This window comes from Ranitomeya variabilis, chromosome 5 (assembly GCF_051348905.1).
Source record: "Ranitomeya variabilis isolate aRanVar5 chromosome 5, aRanVar5.hap1, whole genome shotgun sequence".
In the NCBI taxonomy this organism is placed as follows: domain Eukaryota; kingdom Metazoa; phylum Chordata; class Amphibia; order Anura; family Dendrobatidae; genus Ranitomeya; species Ranitomeya variabilis.
Genome location: NC_135236.1, coordinates 490,519,637 through 490,538,711, shown reverse-complemented (window position 1 = coordinate 490,538,711; position 19,075 = coordinate 490,519,637). Strand labels below are relative to the sequence as shown.

The window sequence follows — 19,075 nt, the reverse complement described above, 5'->3', positions numbered from 1 at the left end:
ATGGTGAGCATAAGGAGTAGATTTTTCTGAATATTAACAATAATTAATAAAGCAGGACATGAGTAATAGCAGACTGGACAATGATGTAGCAAATTTACATGGTGAGCTTTTTCTGCTAAACCTGCAACTTCCCAAAAGCAGACAGAGAATGCTGTTCTGGGATTGCATCCAGGAAGTGTAATGAAGGATTGCATCTTGTATGCACAAGTTAGATGTATTTACCCAAAGCGAAACCTGCTGAATTGGTGAATTTCCGCCTCTTTGTAAGTCTTTCATGTCTGACAATTTCGAACAACTGAGAAGGTCATAGAGTCAAAACATCCCATCATGTACTGTGTGAACCTACCTGAAAGGCATCCTAACATTCATAAGCTCGGCATATCTTCCTAGAACCTCCCAGGGCGCGTGCAGTTTTACAAACATGATGTCACTGTTGGTGATAGATGACTGCAATGAGACAACAGCAGGAACTATGAATGTGCAGCGTCCCCGGAGTACAGAGTAATGCTTATATCTGCTACATTAGTCATTGAACACCCAGCTGATGCTAATACAGCAATATAGCTACACTATAACCTTGTGCTACACTATATCGACAATAGTATTGGACACGACCCATTAAACCTATGAAATCATATTCTAAATACACTCTATGCAACTCCAGACCTGTGAATCCTCACAGTGTGCAGTGGGCTCACTATCAGGATTCTAAGCTGCAACCGTACGTAGTCGATATGTATACATGTGGTCACATGGTGACTAGACGTGCCAGCGCTCGCTCTCCAAAGCCAGACAACCCCTTAAATATGGAGAAGTCCAGATTCTTGAACTCTGTGAAACCCCACCCTCCACGCCTCTGAATGACAGCTTTCTGCCTATGCACAGTGTACACAAAAAGCTGCCAATTTGCATTGTAGGCAGGGTTATACAAAGCTGAGCTTTCAGAATACTGGTAGATCTGAAGTAGATGAAACATTTTTTATTAAAATTGCAACACTCAGTGATATATTGCTGGAATCAGGGTCTCTACCCCTACATTATGCTGCTCTCAGATGGAGTAGCAAAAACTTGGTGACGGATTCTCTTTAAAAGCTACCTCCAAATTCTTTTGTCCATACAGTGTATACTAAATGACAAAATGTTTTTATATTATCCCACTTTAAACCCATCTATTCTAGAGATGACATTTTCAGTATAGGTGAAGATATGAAACTATCATTTTTTTAAGCTTTTAAGCTTTATCTTGTAAGTAGTTAAAGCTCAACTCCAGCTAAAAACTTCTTAAATAATATCTGCATACCAAAATCATAAGACACACATTTATAACTGATAAATCTGATACACAGCTCGTCACAAAAGAGAGCCTAAATAAACATGAAGGTACAGTAGAGGCAGATGTAGTATTGATGCTGAAGACATATTCTGGCACTGTTTATTAAAGTGAATCTGTCAGCAGGCTTTTGCTATTTAATCTGAAAGCAGCATAATATAGGGGCAGAGAGCCTGATTTCAATGATGTGTCACTCGCTCAGCAGCTTGCTGTAGTTTCATTACAATCCATGTTTTATCAGCTGGAGATTATCACTGTAGGACTAGATCTCATGTGCACGACAGTCAGGCTAATCTGTGTAACCAAACCCCCACCACTGACTGGCAGCTGTACAGTGTACACAAGACATTGCACATCAGCAATGTGGACAGGGTTATACACAGCTCAGCATTCAGCTCGCCTCTGCTACATCTACAGCAAAGAAAACAGGGATTCAATTAACAGCACCAAGCAGTCCAATAAGTGATACACCGCTGGAATCAGGCTCTCTGCCCCTACATCATTCAACTTTCATTTCCATAGCAAAAACCTGCTGATAAATTCCCTTTAAAAGTAATTAATGTCAGTTTGTTTTTTTTATTACTATAACACTGCATGATAAATACATTTCCTATGTTTTATTACAATGTAACAATTATATTTTTTATTATAAAACAAAACTATTTGGCAGAGACATAGTTTGAAATGTCTGGTGTCCAATACAAAATCTGCAACTGGTCCTCATTTTACGGATTGGTCTCCTAGCATAGAGACCGTGTGTAACCACAATCTTTGCCCCCAGTATAGTTACATCATGCCCTTGCCATCTACCATAATGGGTATAATAGAAGTCAATTGAAATTGTGTTGTCATTGCAGAAGAATATAAATCTACATAATCAACCAAAGGTACCTCTTTCTCCATCTGTAATCCCTCTGCCCTAATATTCCTCTCGTAAATCTCTCTTTTCTCAGAATGGGGGCTTGATTTTCTGTAGACCAATATGTAGTCAATACGACACTTCCCATCTTTGAAAAATAGACCATTTGTTCTGTTCTTTTCTGGCATGCTGGGAATCTGAAAAAGAGTCACAATGGTTAATCAAAAGACACTGATTTATTTATCTCATCTATTGCAAATTTAAAGGGGTTGTCCACTACTCGGACAACCCCTTCTCAATCACTATGTTTGCCCCCAAGTAAAATAATAACACCTATCCTCACCCCCGGTGCCAGCACTGTTTCAGCAGTGACGGAACTTGCTCTCCCAGGGATTGTCTGACGTTATGTCATGTGATCCTTGCAGCCAATCAACGACTGCTTTACTGACCCCTCCTTCGGATGTAATTGACATCTGGAGGAGCTGAGAGAGGAGCCGCAGCTGATTGGGCTCAGGGATGGTGTGACGTAATGTTACGGGAGTCCTGGGAGAGCCAGGGCCGACATCAGAAGTGGGGATAGCTGTTGTTATTTTACTGGAGGGAAACAGTGATTGAGAAGAGGTTAGTAGTGGACAACTCCTTTAAGGTTGATATATGCAGTGTACTTATTAATGAGGATTGGATGGTAAATGAAATCCGAAGCATATCCTGAGGTCAAAAATGCCTTATAAAGTATATCTCTAATGATGTCTGTAAAATGTTGTGGAATTAAAGGGGCTATACAAGTGGGTAATATAAGTCTCTGGAAAACCATGTGGGACTACCACTTTGGATACATTCACGTGGTTTTTTTCTTGTAGAGCACACTGACAGAGTTTCATAGATCTATACAGACATCAGTTTTGAAAATAGATCCATGTCTCCGGTCGCTGAGACTCAGAGGAGGTCCTAGTCTCATCTGTTCTGGGGATCAGGCCATAAAGTCTATGGGGATCTGTGTAAAGTGGATGAAGGACTTTGTACTTCAGCGTTCCATTGGAGATTCATCCATTTTTATCTGATATACTGTGGATATAAAATTCAGTCAGTCTACCTGCTTCAGTAAAAAAAACTTATGCGGAAAAAGACTGATGCAACTAGGATGACGCTGAGAAAAACAGCGGATGGTAACACTCATGTGTGAATGGAGCCTTGGCACTGACCCTGTTCTGCTTACTCAGGCCCTACTACAAAGCAGCAGACTGACAGTCACGAGTATCAAATAATAAAACTCATAATAAACAGGTTAACATTGATGGTTGATTAGGTTGAGTCTCCTACTTGAGGCCTCCATATAATTGACAAGTCACAATTGACCATCAGAGTAGTCTAAATGAACAATTCAAGCCTAAAACACAACTCCTGGTTAAAGTGGATCTGTCACTATACATACTGTACACATTATTAAATAGACTTCGTAGAACCCATGAGACTGGTGGATTTAGTTTGAAAATCCATGTCAGAATGGCTGTATAATCCTGATATTGAGCTGAGTATTTTATGAGCCCAGTCCAAACAACAAAATAGCTCATAAATCCAAGTGTATTCCATGTCTGGCCACCCACCCCGACTGACAGCCACAGCTTGTTCCGTGCCGTGTGAGATCTCAGCGGCAGGAAGAACAGTGAGGAGCTATCAATCAGGCTAGTGTTTTAGGTGTACGATAGGGGCTTTATAGTAGTTACCAAAGTTCCTTGAACAACACAGTCACTGTACTTAACAAGAACGATCCAGCTTTGTCAATCATTAAGTCAGTACGCCAGGTACCTCTTGATGTTTGCTTGACACTTGTAGCCTTGCTATTTCTTACACTAACTAACCAATCACTTCAGTCTTTTTGTCTCTGGTCCACTATAGAGACCTGGTTGGGCATGATGCATCCAACGTACAGGCTCCATATCTCTGGGGTACAATGTGCCATTTGACTAGTTCTGCTAGTTTTTGCCAGATCTGGGATGATTTAGTGAATCTTGGAGGTCACTTCCAACTCTAACTTTCTATGATTCTATGATCTCTGCACCACTTTCCCCACTGCTCTACTTCTTTTCTTACTTATATATTTTGCTTGCTTATATAATTCCAACATATTACCCAAAGATGGGGAGAGCATACAAGATGTGAAGAGCATAAAAACAAGTCCAGATGCTATCATTGGTCGGAAACTAGGACCTAGCACTCCTAGACCCCTTTTACATTGCGTTCTTCCCCACGCTCAGTGGTAACATTGGGGCTTATGTCCTAACCCCCCCACAAAATGGGATTCAAGCATATGCGCAGATGGAGCCATTAACTATAATGGTGCTGACAGAGTCAACATGTGCTTTGTCGTGCACTTTTTTCTGGCATATACGCCTACTGGAGGTGAACATTCAGACCTATTAGACTGAATCTGAGTGTCTGCTTCCAGAAGAAATATATGCCTAAAAATGGTGCATGATAGAGCACTGGCACCATTATAGTCAATGGCCCTGTTGCTTGAATCCCATTTTGCGGCGGTTCTTACATAAGACCCAATGGGACCACTGCATGTGGGACAAAATGCAGTGTGAAAACACTCTAAGGGCCCCTTTCCACTTGCGAGAGAAAAAATGGTCCGATTAACGGACCGAAAAAACGGAGGAAAATCATGCGAGTGTCATGCGAGTGTCATGCGAGTGTCATGCAATTTTTTTATCGCAACATCCGTATGACATCCGTATTGCTGTCCGATTTTTACGCACCGGTGTCCTTTGAAAAGCCGGCAAATCAGTGCTGTGTACAGTAAAATCACACTGATAGGTTAGAATAGAATAGATATATACACATAGAATGTGTATATATACATATATATATATATATGTCAGTGAGACACCTATATATGTATATTTACATTTAATGCAGCGCTAGATAGCATAAAAGCCGCTAATTCAATTGCCGGCTTTTGCTCTCTCCTTCACAAACCCGACAGGATATGAGACATGGTTTACATACAGTAAACCATCTCATATCCCTTTTTTTTTTGCATATTCCACACTTCTAATGTTAGTAGTGTGTATGTGCAAAATTTGGCCGCTGTAGCTGCTAAAATAAAGGATTAAATGGCGGAAAAAATTGGCGTGGGCTCCCGCGCAATTTTCTCCGCCAGAGTGGTAAAGCCAGTGACTGAGGGCAGATATTAATAGCCTAGAGAGGGTCCATGGTTATTGGCCCCCCCGTGGCTAAAAACATCTGCCCCCAGCCACCCCAGAAAAGGCACATCTGGAAGATGCGCCTATTCTGGCACTTGGCCACTCTCTTCCCACTCCCGTGTAGCGGTGGGATATGGGGTAATGAAGGGTTAATGTCACCTTGCTATTGTAGGGTGACATTAAGCCAGATTAATAATGGAGAGGCGTCAATTATGACACCTATCCATTATTAATCCAATAGTACTAAATGGTTAATAAAACAGACACACATTATTTACAAGTATTTTAATGAAATAAAGACACATGTTGTTGTAATATTTGATTGCTCTCTCAATCCACCTGAAGACCCTCGCTTGGAAAAATAATAAACCAACAATATACAAACCTTTCGTAGATCTGTGATGTCCCACGATGTAAATCCATCTGAAGGGGTTAAAATATTTTACAGGCAGGAGCTCTGCTATAATGCGGCTGTGCTCGTGCCTGTAAAACCCAGGGAATGAAGGTAATGTAGGTCAATGACCTATAGTTACCTTCAGTCGTGGTGATACGCCCTCTGCTGGATGTCCTTATGAACTGCAGCCTGGGAACTTTTTCCCACGCTCGACGTCATATGAGGACATCCAGCAGGGGGCGCCTCACCACGACTGAAGGTAACTATAGGTCATTGACCTACATTTCCTTCATTCCCCGGGGTTTACAGGCACGAGCACAGCTGCATTATAGCAGAGCTCCTGCCTGTAAAATATTTTAACCCCTTCAGATGGATTTACATCGTGGGACATCACAGATCTACGGAAGGTATGTATATTGTTGGTTTATTATTTTTCCAAGCGAGGGTCTTCAGGTGGATTGAGAGAGCAATAAAATATTACAACATCCTGTGTGTTTATTTCAATAAAATACTTTTTAATAATGTGTGTGTGTTTTTTTAACCCTTTCATACAATTGGATTAATAATGGATAGGTGTCATAATTGACGCCTCTCCATTATTAATCTGGCTTAATGTCACCTTACAATAGCAAGGTGACATTAACCCTTCATTACCCCATATCCCACCGCTACACGGGAGTGGGAAGAGAGTGGCCAAGTGCCAGAATAGGCGCATCTTCCAGATGTGCCTTTTCTGGGGTGGCTGGGGGCAGATGTTTTTAGCCACGGGGGGGCCAATAACCATGGACCCTCTCCTGGCTATTAATATCTGCCCTCAGTCACTGGCTTTACCACTCTGGCGGAGAAAATTGCGCGGGAGCCCACGCCAATTTTTTCCGCCATTTAACCCTTTATTTTAGCAGCTACAGCGGCCAAATTTTGCACATACACACTACTAACATTAGAAGTGTGGAATATGCAAAAAAAAAGGGATATGAGATGGTTTACTGTATGTAAACCATGTCTCATATCCTGTTGGGTTTGTGAAAGAGAGAGCAAAAGCCGGCAATTGAATTAGCGGCTTTTATGCTATCTAGCGCTGCATTAAATATAAATATACATATATAGGTGTCTCACTGACATATATATATATATATGTATATATACACATTCTATGTGTATATATCTACTCTATTCTAACCTGTCAGTGTGATTTTACTGTACACCGCGCTGAATTGCCGGCTTTTCAAAGGACACCGGTGCGTAGATATCGGACAGAACTCGCATGGTGCGAGTGCTGTGCGATTTTTTTCTCGCACCCATTGACTTGCATTGGCGAGTCTCGTCTGAGAATCGCAGCAATACGCAGCATGCTGCGATTTTTTTCTCAGCCGATCCAGATTGTTCTCAGTCCGATTTCAGCTGAGAAAAAAATCGCAAATGAAAAGACACCTATTGTATAACATTGGTCCGAGTGCAATCCGATTTTTTATCGGATTGCACTCGTCCATTTTCCTCGCAAGTGGAAAGGGGCCCTAAGGGTATGTGTCCACGTTCAGGATTGCATCAGGATTTGGTCAGGATTTTACATCAGTATTTGTAAGCCAAAACCAGGAGTGTAACAATTAGAGTAAAAGTATAATAGAAACATATGCACCACTTCTGCATTTATCACCCACTCCTGGTTTTGGCTTACAAATACTGATGGAAAATCCTGACCAAATCCTGATGCAATCCTGAACATGGACACATACCCTAAGGGAACAGAGATTACCACTAAGTAACCATTCTGCACTAGGCTGCACAAACACATGGCATACTGGAGCATGCCTTAGGGTACTGTCACACAGTGCAATTTTGATCGCTACGACGGTACGATTCGTGACGTTCTAGCGATATCGTTACGATATCGCAGTGTCTGACACTCAGCAGCGATCAGGGACCCTGCTGAGAATCGTACGTCGTAGCAGATCGTTTGGAACTTTCTTTCGTCGCTTGATCACCCGCTGACATCGCTGGATCGTTGTGTGTGACAGCGATCCAGCGATGTGTTTGCTTGTAACCAGGGTAAACATCGGGTAACTAAGCGCAGGGCCGCGCTTAGTAACCCGATGTTTACCCTGGTTACCAGCGTAAACGTAAAAAAACCAAACAGTACATGCTCACATTCCGGTGTCTGTCCTCCGGCGTCTCAGCTTCTCTGCACTGTGAGCGCCTGCCGGCCGGAAAGCGAGCACAGCGGTGACGCGGTGACGTCACCGCTCTGCTTTCCGGCTATGGCGCTTACACAGTGGAGAGAAGCAGAACGCCGGGGGACAGACACCGGAATGTGAGTATGTACTGTTTGTTTTTTTTACGTTTACGCTGGTAACCAGGGAAAACATCGGGTTACTAAGCGCGGCCCTGCGCTTAGTAACCCGATGTTTACCCTGGTTACCCGGGGACTTCGGCATCGCTCCAGCGCCGTGATTGCAACGTGTGACCGCAGTCTACGACGCTGGAGCGATAATCATACGACGCTGCGACGTCACGGATCGTGCCGTCGTAGCGATCAAAATTGCACTGTGTGACAGTACCCTTACACTAGACTTTACCTGGCGAGCGACCATTACCTTGTAAAACTTTATTTAGTTTTCCTTAAAATATTTCAACAGTGTGCTGGATCTGATTTTCATTAGTTTTTTTGTTAGTGTGTCCACTTTTACCATCAGTGATTTTCTTTTATGACAAAAAATGTTCAAAACTTCTCCTACCCATTAACAGCACACAGGTGGCATCTGCGTGCTGTCTGTGACTTTCATGGAACCATAGATTTGTATGCATGATTTTGCTCCAAGGCTTAGATAAAAAACAAACATGTCTTCAAGATTATTTTTTATGAACATGCCTCAATGATTATTTTTTGTGGACACATGGTCCGCAAAAAGCATGGACATGTGAACAGCACCATAAATTATAATGCGTACTTGTTCTATCCATGAAAAACAAAGATAGACTAATGGAAAATAAACATTTAAACAGGGATTAAAATACATAAACCTTATTGACTGGCAGCCATGATCTAAATTTCACAGAAACTGTGCACACATAGTTTTTATAATACGGCAAACATGCATATGTGGATAACCTAGTGCATGAATTTGCAAGAGAAAATTCTACCTCATTATCTGTCTGAAACAACAGCCGTAGACATGTATATAAGGCTAAATTCACATTAGCGTTTCTGTGCGCAGCGTATCATCTGCATACGCAAACACATGTTTACACAACGTTTTTTATCTGCATCAGCTTACGCTGACGGCAAAAAAGCGCTGCGTGTGCATGCATTGGTATGCATTGTTGCCTGCGTTTGCATTGTTTATGCGCATACGTTCTATATTTCCAGGAAGGCGTGTCTTAAAACAGTTCCTGGACTTGCGCAGTCCACAGTACGCAAGCGCATCGAACACATGCGTACGCAAGGACATGCGTACGCATGTGTTCCCATAGAATGTAATGCGTTTTTTAAAGCACTCAACCGCATGCGCATGTCTGCACATATTCGATGGATTTTTGACGCCTCCAAAAACGTAACATCTTGCATTCGCAGGACCCAGCCGCACACCGCATAAAACGCATGCGGACGCCAAAGCATGCGAACTCAAGCAAACGCATGTCCATGTATACACCATATTAAATATATGTGTGCATGATGCATGCGGATGTATGCAGATGAAAAGCTGCACGCATAGACGCAAGTGTGAAACCACCCTTAATGTATTACAAAAAAAAAATCTAAATTCTCTTAGACCCTTCGTGGAGCCATACCTTATCTATACTGGATTCTCAAAGCGCTTTGAAGTTCACCTTTCTACAATTATTTCTGTATTTCCATTATTCGATCCCCTTTACACTGCTCAACAATAAAGGTACCTTCACATTAAGCGACGCTGCAGCGATAGCGACAACGATGCCGATCGCTGCAGCGTCGCTGTTTGATCGCTGGAGAGCTGTCACACAGACCGCTCTCCAGTGACCAACGATGCCGAGGTCCCCGGGTAACCAGGGTAAACATCGGGTTACTAAGCGCAGGGCCGCGCTTAGTAACCCGATGTTTACCCTGGTTACCAGCGTAAAATGTAAAAAAACAAACAGTACATACTTACATTCGCGTCCCCCGGCGTCCGCTTCCTGCACTGACTGAGCGCCGGCCCTAACAGCAGAGCGGTGACGTCACCGCTGTGCTGTACTTTCACTTTCACTTTACGGCGCTCAGTCAGTGCAGGAAGCGGACGCCGGGGGACGCGAATGTAAGTATGTACTGTTTGTTTTTTTTACATTTTACACTGGTAACCAGGGTAAACATTGGGTTACTGAGCACGGCCCTGCGCTTAGTAACCCGATGGTTACCAGTGTAAAACATCGCTGGTATCGTTGCTTTTGGTGTCAAACACGACGATACATGCCGGTCTGACGACCAAATAAAGTTCTGAACTTTGTTCAACGACCAGCGATATCACAGCAGGATCCAGATCGCTGCTGCGTGTCACACTCAACGATATCGCTATCCAGGACGCTGCAACGTCACGGATCGGTAGCGATATCGTTTAGTGTGAAGGTACCTTAAGTTTAAGCTGGCAGATAAAATGCCTGCACTCTGTACTTTTACATGAAAATACACAGCCGTTCAAAGTAATGTGAAAATAATGAGCAGAGTCGGAAATAGGCAGCAAAAAAATCGTCGTCCTCCTCAGTTTTCTCTATGTGGACTCGAAGCCAAATGAACGATAAAGGAAGGATCTCCTTGTGGAAGGTTCACTTAACACATGGTAAAGCATGAGGAGATAAAATGGAACCAATCTGAGGATTCCTTCTTCGAGGGTTTCTCACTAGTGACAATGTATAGTTAGTACAGCCTTAGGGCAATTTGTAAGCTGCTGAGAAAACATTGGAAGGCTCATACTAAAGAGTATTGCGAATTGAGATACTGATTTGGCTCTTAACCTAAATCATATTGCAAGACTCGTTAAAGGATTGATAGTGACTTGTAGGATCGCTACTTCCAACAGGTGGCGCTATAGAGTTCAAGTCTTCCTTTTCTCTGAAAAGGCAATTTGCATATTAAGATATAGACATGACATGAAAGGCGTGAGCAATGCAAGGTCTCATCATTCAGCAATGTGCTGTTTGAGCAAATGATCGCTGACTAATTGCACATCAGGAACTTTTTAAAGGGAAGCTATCATTGGAAAATGACTTATAGTTTAAATAGGGTTTGTGTGTGACATAGTTTTTCAAACATTTTGACAATGTTTTTTTTTCTCACAACACAATCTTTAATAAAAAAAATTAGTAATCTTCTTGCAATTTTCTCAGTCTCATTAGAGCTATTTTAGACTCATACTTCCTGTATTTTCAGGAAAAGTTTTCTGCAGGCTCTTTATCATCAGAGGCAGGATTACAATGACAGGTAACACCTCTATACCAGATGACAACTCAGGATCCACCATTTACAACAGGTGATGTCACAGCTGACCAGCCTCACTTCACAATGACTTTTGTACATGCTTATTAGATGTTTCAATACAAAAGATAGGGTTTCCTGAAACAACAGGAGGGTAAAGTCTAAAAAAGCCCCAGTGGCCAATGTGGAAATTGCAAGATTTCACTTTTTTTTTAATGCCAAAAGCAAAAAAAACAAAAACATTGAGCACAAATACATAATATAAACAATAGGTCATCTGCTGATCATAGCGTCCCTTTAAAAAGGACTTATCATCACTCTTGACATGTAATCTTTAGTAAATGTTTGCATTGCCCATAAAATTACAATTTCTGAGCATTTCTCCTTATTTCTCTTAAAATGTTTGAATAAAGTGTCAACTGGGTGTTTCTACTCTCCATTGTCAAATAGACCTTCTGACTTTGATATTGTCCAATCAGCTTAATAGTACAGTGGTTTTCCGGGCTAGGAAGAAAATTCTGCAGCCATTCTAATCGCAGAGAGTGACTGCACTCTACCAAATCATGACACTGTACTATTCCTCTGTATTTGCCATGTGAGTTGGCAGTCAGGAGACTGCATATAGCAATTTGCAGACTTGTGGCCATGTGAGCACACCCTCGCATGGAAAATGCCAGGTCCCCTAGAGTAAGAATTACTCTTTGTAGTTGCACTCCACTTTGACCAATAGGCAAATGTCCCTAACCAGGAACTCACCACTATGATATGCTGCCTAGTTCTTTTGAAGCACAAAGGTTAGAATGTAGTACATACAGTGGATTTAAAAAGTCTACACACTTCTGTTAAAATGCCAGGTTCTTGTCATGTAAACATCGTGCCAAGAAGAATCATTTCAGAACTTTTTCCACCTTTAATGTCACCTTTACTCTGTTCAATTAATTCGAAATACAAGCTGCTATATTTTCTGGTGGAAAAAGAAAGAACTAAAATAATGTGGTTGCATAAATATGCACGACCTTAAACTAATACTTCGGTCAACCACCCTTAAAATTTATATCAGCATGGCGCACTTAGAATTGGCAATCTTTGCTTTCTCTTCCTTACAGTAGAATATTAAAATTTGAGAGTCCTCAGTGGTTGATACCTATTAATGGCTAATTGAGAAGATGGTAAAAAATTGCAGACTTGCGAGACTCTAATGTACTTAATTTTATATATCAAATGTCCAGCTGGGGGTCTGTATGTGGGGGAGATGTCAAAAACTGAGAACAAGGATGAATTTTTCATCACCACACAATGAGAGAAAAAAGAATGGATCTACACCTGTGGCCAAACATTTTTGTGTCCCAGATCACAGCACCATGGACATGAGATTACTTGTATTAAAAGGTAACTTCAAATCTCAGAGAGACAGGAGAATCTGGGAGTATAAACTCATGACAACCTTTGACACTCTCAGTGCAGGAATTAATGTGTTGCATGTATTTATGTCTTTTTACATCAATTATGGAATTTGCTCCTCAGACCTTGTGGGGGCATCACAACACAGAACTAGACCCCAATCAGAGGACAATAAAACATTCACGCTCCTTATCTATGAACTGTTCCGATATTTATGGCCACAACTGTTTATCACTCTCCCATAATGATAGTTCTGCCTCATGTCACTTGTCTTATCTATGGCATTATTTCTTTCTGTGCTGTGCTGTGTATAAATATGTGATTCTTCAGATTTTGCATTATTCTATGCCTGATGAAGAGACCTGAGTAGTCTCAAAAGCTTGCAATTTGCTACTGGATCGCCCCCAGGCGCAGGGCAGTGGGGTACTCGGTACCGGGTCCCTCTGTCTTGGTTCTGGGGATGTCACGGTGGCCCAACCCGGTCCGTGGCCCTGCTAAGGGGCGCCCAATTAAAGGTGTAGTTTGTCAAGTGTTCGTGACGCCACCTGTGGTATTCGGTCAGGGTGACCGACGCTGCTGAGGGGTCTGCTGGGGTGATGTTATAGCAGCTAGATGGTGTACCTTCCCACAGGTGAAGTATGTCCCCAGGGCTTCCCAGTAGAGTAGATGGTGATGGTGTAGGTCGCAGTAAATAACGAAGACACAAGGTTGCAGTCTCTTTACCTTTTACTGAGGACTTCAGTGTCCACAGTCCAGAGCACTGTTCACAGGGCTGGCTGAGTCCGGCCGGTCCGAAGGCACATCCAGAGTTCCCTTTGCAGGTGGAAATCAGTAGCCTTCCTACTTGCGCCTGTGTGTAGTACCTCCCTGCTGAGCACCACGGGATAGTCCTCACAACTGTCGTGTAAGTTTCTGATGTTCTCTCTCCGTCCCCAGATGGTATGGCTAGGATGACCCGTATGACGGGGTAGGCCTGGAGCTATTTTATAGGGACCCTAGTGACGCCCCTCTCCCACAATTTGCCTCCGTTGTCTTCATTAGGTTAAAGGTTGGGCAGCCAACTTGGAATTAACTGTCCTGCCGTTGTTTAAAGTAATGCGTAGAGCCTATTACTCCCTCGGTGTTCCGGCCACCGGCTACGCACCTCAGAAGGATGTTGCCGATCTTAAGGCAGGACTCCTCCTGGTATTATCTCCTTGTGCTGTGATCTCGTTTCTCACTTCTCCACAATATACTTCGCTTCTTGTCCTTCCTTAAGATGCTGCCGCAATGAGGTGCAGGCGCAGCTCCGTAACGTTCTATCTCTTGCTAAGTCTCTGTCAGGATCTCACCCCTGACAGGGACCTCTGTCTGCAGCTCAGATGTTCCTCCTTCTCTCCCTGTCTGCCTGACAGGTCTTCTCTGGGTCTAACCCAGGCAGCTTTCTCTCTAACTTCCTATTCAACACCCAGTTTTACCCGAGTGTGAGGAGTGGCCTAATAGATAGAACCTTTTGCTCCCCCTGGTGGCCGGAGTGTGAAGTGTAGTGTGTGACTGTGATACCTGGTCAGGTGAACTCTTTTAGTACCATCAGACGTACCATAACTCCCCCTGGTGGGAGAGCGACATTACTGCAACGCCCAGGACTCTGGGGCGCTGCACAACCATCTTTTCAGTTAGCCATTAAAAGATATCAACCACCGAGGACTCTCAATTCTAAATATTTTTCTATCTACTGGCGAACACAATACAAAGATACAGTTATATGAAAAAGTTTGGGCACCCCTATTAATCTTAAGCCTAATGTTTTATAAAAATTGTTTTTTTTGCAACAGCTATTTCAGTTTCATATATCTAATAACTGTTGGACACAGTAATGTTTCTGCCTTGAAATGAGGTTTATTGTACTAACAGAAAATGTGAAATCTGCATTCAAACAAAATTTGACAGGTGCATAAGTATGGGCACCCTTATCATTTTCTTGTTTTAAATACTCCTACCTACTTTTTACTGACTTACTAAAGCACTTTTTTTGGTTTTGTATCCTCATTGAGCTTTGAACTTCATAGCCAGGTGTATGCAATCATGAGAAAAGCTACTTAAAGTGGCCACTTGCAAGTTGTTCTCCTGTTTGAATCTCCTCTGAAGAGTGGCATCATGGGCTCCTCAAAACAACTGTCAAATGATCTGAAAACAAAGATTATTCAACATAGTTGTTCAGGGGTTGGATACAAAAAGCTGTCTCAGAGATTTAACCTGTCAATTTCCACTGTGAGGAACATAGTAAGGAAATGGAAGAACACAGGTACAGCTCTTGTTAAGGCCAGAAGTGGCAGGCCAATAAAAACATCAGAAAGGCAGAGAAGAAGAATGGTGAGATCAGTCAAGGACAATCCTCAGACCATCTCCAGAGAGCTGCAGCATCAACTTGCTGCAAATGGTGTCACTGTGCATCGGTCAACTATACAACGCACTGTGTTTTTTTGCCACCATGCATAACGCCTTTTTGTATGACCAAACAACTCAATCTTGGTTTCATCAGTCCACAGGACCTTCTTCCAAAAAGAAATTGGCTTCTCCAAATGTGCTTTTGCATACCTCAGCCGTCTCTGTTTGTGGCGTGCTTGCAGAAACGGCTTCTTTCGCATCACTCTCCCATACAGCTTCTCCTTGTGCAAAGTTGACCGATGCACAGTGACACCATCTGCAGCAAGCTGATGCTGCAGCTCTCTGGAGGTGGTCTGAGGATTGTCCTTGACTGATCTCACCATTCTTCTTCTCTGCCTTTCTGATGTTTTTCTTGGCCTGCCATTTCTGGCCTTAACAAGAACTGTACCTGTGTTCTTCTATTTCCTTACTATGTTCCTCACAGTGGAAATTGACAGGTTAAATTTCTACGACAGCTTTTTGTATCCTTCCCCTGAACAACTATGTTGAATAATCTTTGTTTTCAGATCATTTGACAGTTGTTTTGAGGAGCCCATGATGCCACTCTTCAGAGGAGATTCAAACAGGAGAACAACTTACAAGTGGCCACTTTAAGCAGATTTTCTCATGATTGCATACACCTGGCTATGAAGTTCAAAGCTCAATGAGGATACAAAACCAAAAAAAGTGCTTTAGTAAGTCAGTAAAAAGTAGGTAGGAGTATTTAAAACAAGAAAATGATAAGGGTGCCCATACTTATGCACCTGTCAAATTTTGTTTGAATGCAGATTGCACATTTTCTGTTAGTACAATAAACCTCATTTCAAGGCAGAAACATTACTGTGTCCAACAGTTATTAGATATATGAAACTGAAATAGCTGTTGCAAAAAAAACAATTTTTATAAAACATTAAGCTTAAAATTAATAGGGGTGCCCAAACTTTTTCATATAACTGTATATTATCTTCCCTTTAGTATTAAAAGTTAACTTCAAATCTCAGAGATACAGAAAAATTTGGAATATATACAATGTATAAATTTATGACAACCTTTGACACACTCAGTGCAGGAATGAATGTGTTGCTTGGATTTATGTCTTCCTATATCAACTAAGGAATATGTTCCTCAGACCATTTGGGGGCATCACAACACAATCATGGACCAGACTTCAATCACAACACTCCTTATCTATGAACTGTTCCAATATTTACAGCCACAACTGTTTTCTCCCTGTCCCACCTCTATAGATATGATCCTGTTGTGTTTAAATATGTGACTCTTCAGATTGTGTGTTATTTTATGCCTGATTAAGGGACCCGAATAGTCTCGAAAGCTTGCATTCTGTTACTATCTTTTCTGTTAGCCACTAAAAGGTATCAGCCACTGAGGACTCTCAAATTGTAATATTTTTCCATCTACTGGCTAACATGGTACAAGATATATATATATATATATATATATATATATATATATATATACTAGCTGTACTACCCGGCTTCGCCCGGGTTAATGACTGCTGTTAGCAAAATAGAATGTGTTAACAAAAATTTATTCTGCACACAAAAACCACAAAACAAATAGATAGAAATGTAATTATTAAAAGGCAAAAACTAAGCAAATAGAAGCATTTCACAACATATATTAGCTTTGTTATACTGAGAATGTCTTTGTTGCCTATATTAACCAATCAGAGCTCAGGTTAATTAACTGTAGCAAAATAGAAGCTGAGCTGTGATTGGTTGCTATTGGCAGCCTGATAAATCCCCAGCCAACAGGAAGCCCTCCCCCCTGGCAGTATATATTAGCTCACACATACACATAATAGACAGGTCATGTGACTGACAGCTGCCGTATTTCCTATATGGTACATTTGTTGCTCTTGTAGTTTGCTTATTAATCAGATTTTTATTTTTGAAGGACAATACCAGACTTGTGTGTGTTTTAGGGCGAGTTTTATGTGTCAAGTTGTGTGTGTTGAGTTGCGTGTGGCGACATGCATGTAGCGACTTTTGTGAGATGAGTTTTGTGTGGCGACATGCGTGTAGCAACATTTTGTGTGTTGAGTTGCATGTGACAGGTTAGTGTAGCAAGTTGTGTGCAGCAAGATTTGTGCATGGCGAGTTTTGCGCGTGGCGAGTTTTATGTGTGGTGCATTTTGAGTATGTGCAAGTTTTGTGTGAGGCAACTTTTGCATGTGGTGCAACTTTTGTACATGTGGCAATTTTTCTGTGTGTGCAAGTTTTGCATGAGGTGAGTTTTCCATGAGGTGAGTTTTGCACGTGTGGCGAGTTTTGCGTGAGCCTAGTTTTGCATATGGCGAGTTTTGCATGTAGCGAGTTTTGAGTGGTGACTTTTGTGTTTCGACTTTTATGTGGCGAGGTTGGTGTGTGTGTGTGGTGAAATGTGTGCTGAGGGTGGTATATGTGTTCAAGCACGTGGTAGTGTGTGGCGCATTTTGTGTTTGTGTTCATATCCCCGTGTGTGGTGAGTATCCCATGTCGGGGCCCCACCTTAGCAACTGTACGGTATATACTCTTTGTCGCCATCGCTCTCATTCTTTAAGTCCTCATTGTTCACATCTGGCAGCTGTCAATTTTCCTCCAACACTTTTCCCTTCACTTTTTCCCCATTATGTAGATAGGAGCAAAATTGTTTGGTGAATTGGAACGCGCGGGGTTAAAATTTCACCTCACAACATAGCCTATGACGCTCTCGGGGTCCAGACGTGTGACTGTGCAAAATTTTGTGGCTGTAGCTGCGACGGTACAGATGCCAATCCCGGACATACACACATACATACATACACACATTCAGCTTTATATATTAGATATACCTGTATGTAATCTCCTGTATATAGTATATACCTGTGTGTCATCTCACCTATATATAGTATATATCTGTGTGTCATCTCCTGTATATAGTATATACCTGTATGTCATCTCCTCCTATACATAGCATATACCTGTGTCATCTCCTCCTGTATATACTATATACCTGTAGGTAATCTGCTCCTGTATATAGTATATACCTGTGTGTCATCTCCTCCTGTATATAGTATATACCTGTATGTCATCTCCTCCTGTATGTAGTATGTACCTGTATGTCATCTCCTCCTCTATATAGTATATACCTGTGTGTCATCTCTCCTGTATATAGTATATATCTGTGTGTCATCTCCTCCTGTATATAGTATATACCTGTGTGTCATCTCCCCTGTAAATAGTATATACCTGTGTGTCATCTCCTGTATATAGTATATAGCTGTATGCCATCTCCTCCTGTATTAGCCCTCGTTCACACGTTATTTGGTCAGTATTTTTACCTCAGTATTTGTAAGCTAAAATGGCAGCCTGATAAATCCCCAGCCAACAGTAAGCCCACCCCCTGGCAGTATATATTAGCTCACACATACACATAATAGACTGGTCATGTGACTGACAGCTGCCGGATTCCTATATGGTACATTTGTTGCTCTTGTAGTTTGTCTGCTTATTAATCAGATTTTTATTTTTGAAGGATACCAGACTTGTGTGTGTTTTAGGGCGAGTTTCGTGTGTCAAGTTGTGTGTGTTGAGTTGCGTGTGGCGACATGCATGTAGGGACTTTTGTGAGATGAGTTTTGTGTGGCGACATGCGTGTAGCAACTTTTTGTGTGTCGAGTTGCATGTGACAGGTTAGTGTAGCAAGTTGTGTGCAGCAAGTTTTGCGCATGGCGAGTTTTGCGCGTGGCGAGTTTTATGTGTGGTGCCTTTTGAGTATGTGCAAGTTTTGTGTGAGGCAACTTTTGCATGTGTTGCAACTTTTGTGCATGTGGCAATTTTTCTGCGTGTGGCAATTTTTCTGCGTGTGCAAGTTTTGCGTGTGGCGAGTTTTGCACGTGTGGCGAGTTTTGCATGTGGAGAGTTTTGCGCGTGGCGAGTTTTGAGCGGCGACTTTTGTGTTTCTACTTTTATGTGGCGAGGTTGGTGTATGTGTGGTGAAATGTGCACTGAGGGTGGTATATGTGTTCGAGCACGTGGTAGTGTGTGGCGCATTTTGTGTGTGTGTTCATATCCCC

General features: G+C 42.0%; 1 protein-coding gene across 2 annotated transcripts in view; it reads right to left on the bottom strand.

The window, feature by feature from the left end:
• The window catches only part of ANO4 (anoctamin 4), a 394,529-nt gene that overhangs the window by 166,388 nt on the left and 209,066 nt on the right, over nt 1–19,075 (bottom strand). For both annotated transcript variants that reach the window (XM_077265595.1, XM_077265596.1), the window contains 2 exons: nt 2,222–2,386; nt 347–447 (listed from right to left, as the gene is read on the bottom strand). In XM_077265595.1, the coding sequence (XP_077121710.1) occupies nt 347–447; nt 2,222–2,386 (266 nt within the window). The remainder of the gene's footprint in view (nt 1–346; nt 448–2,221; nt 2,387–19,075) is intronic.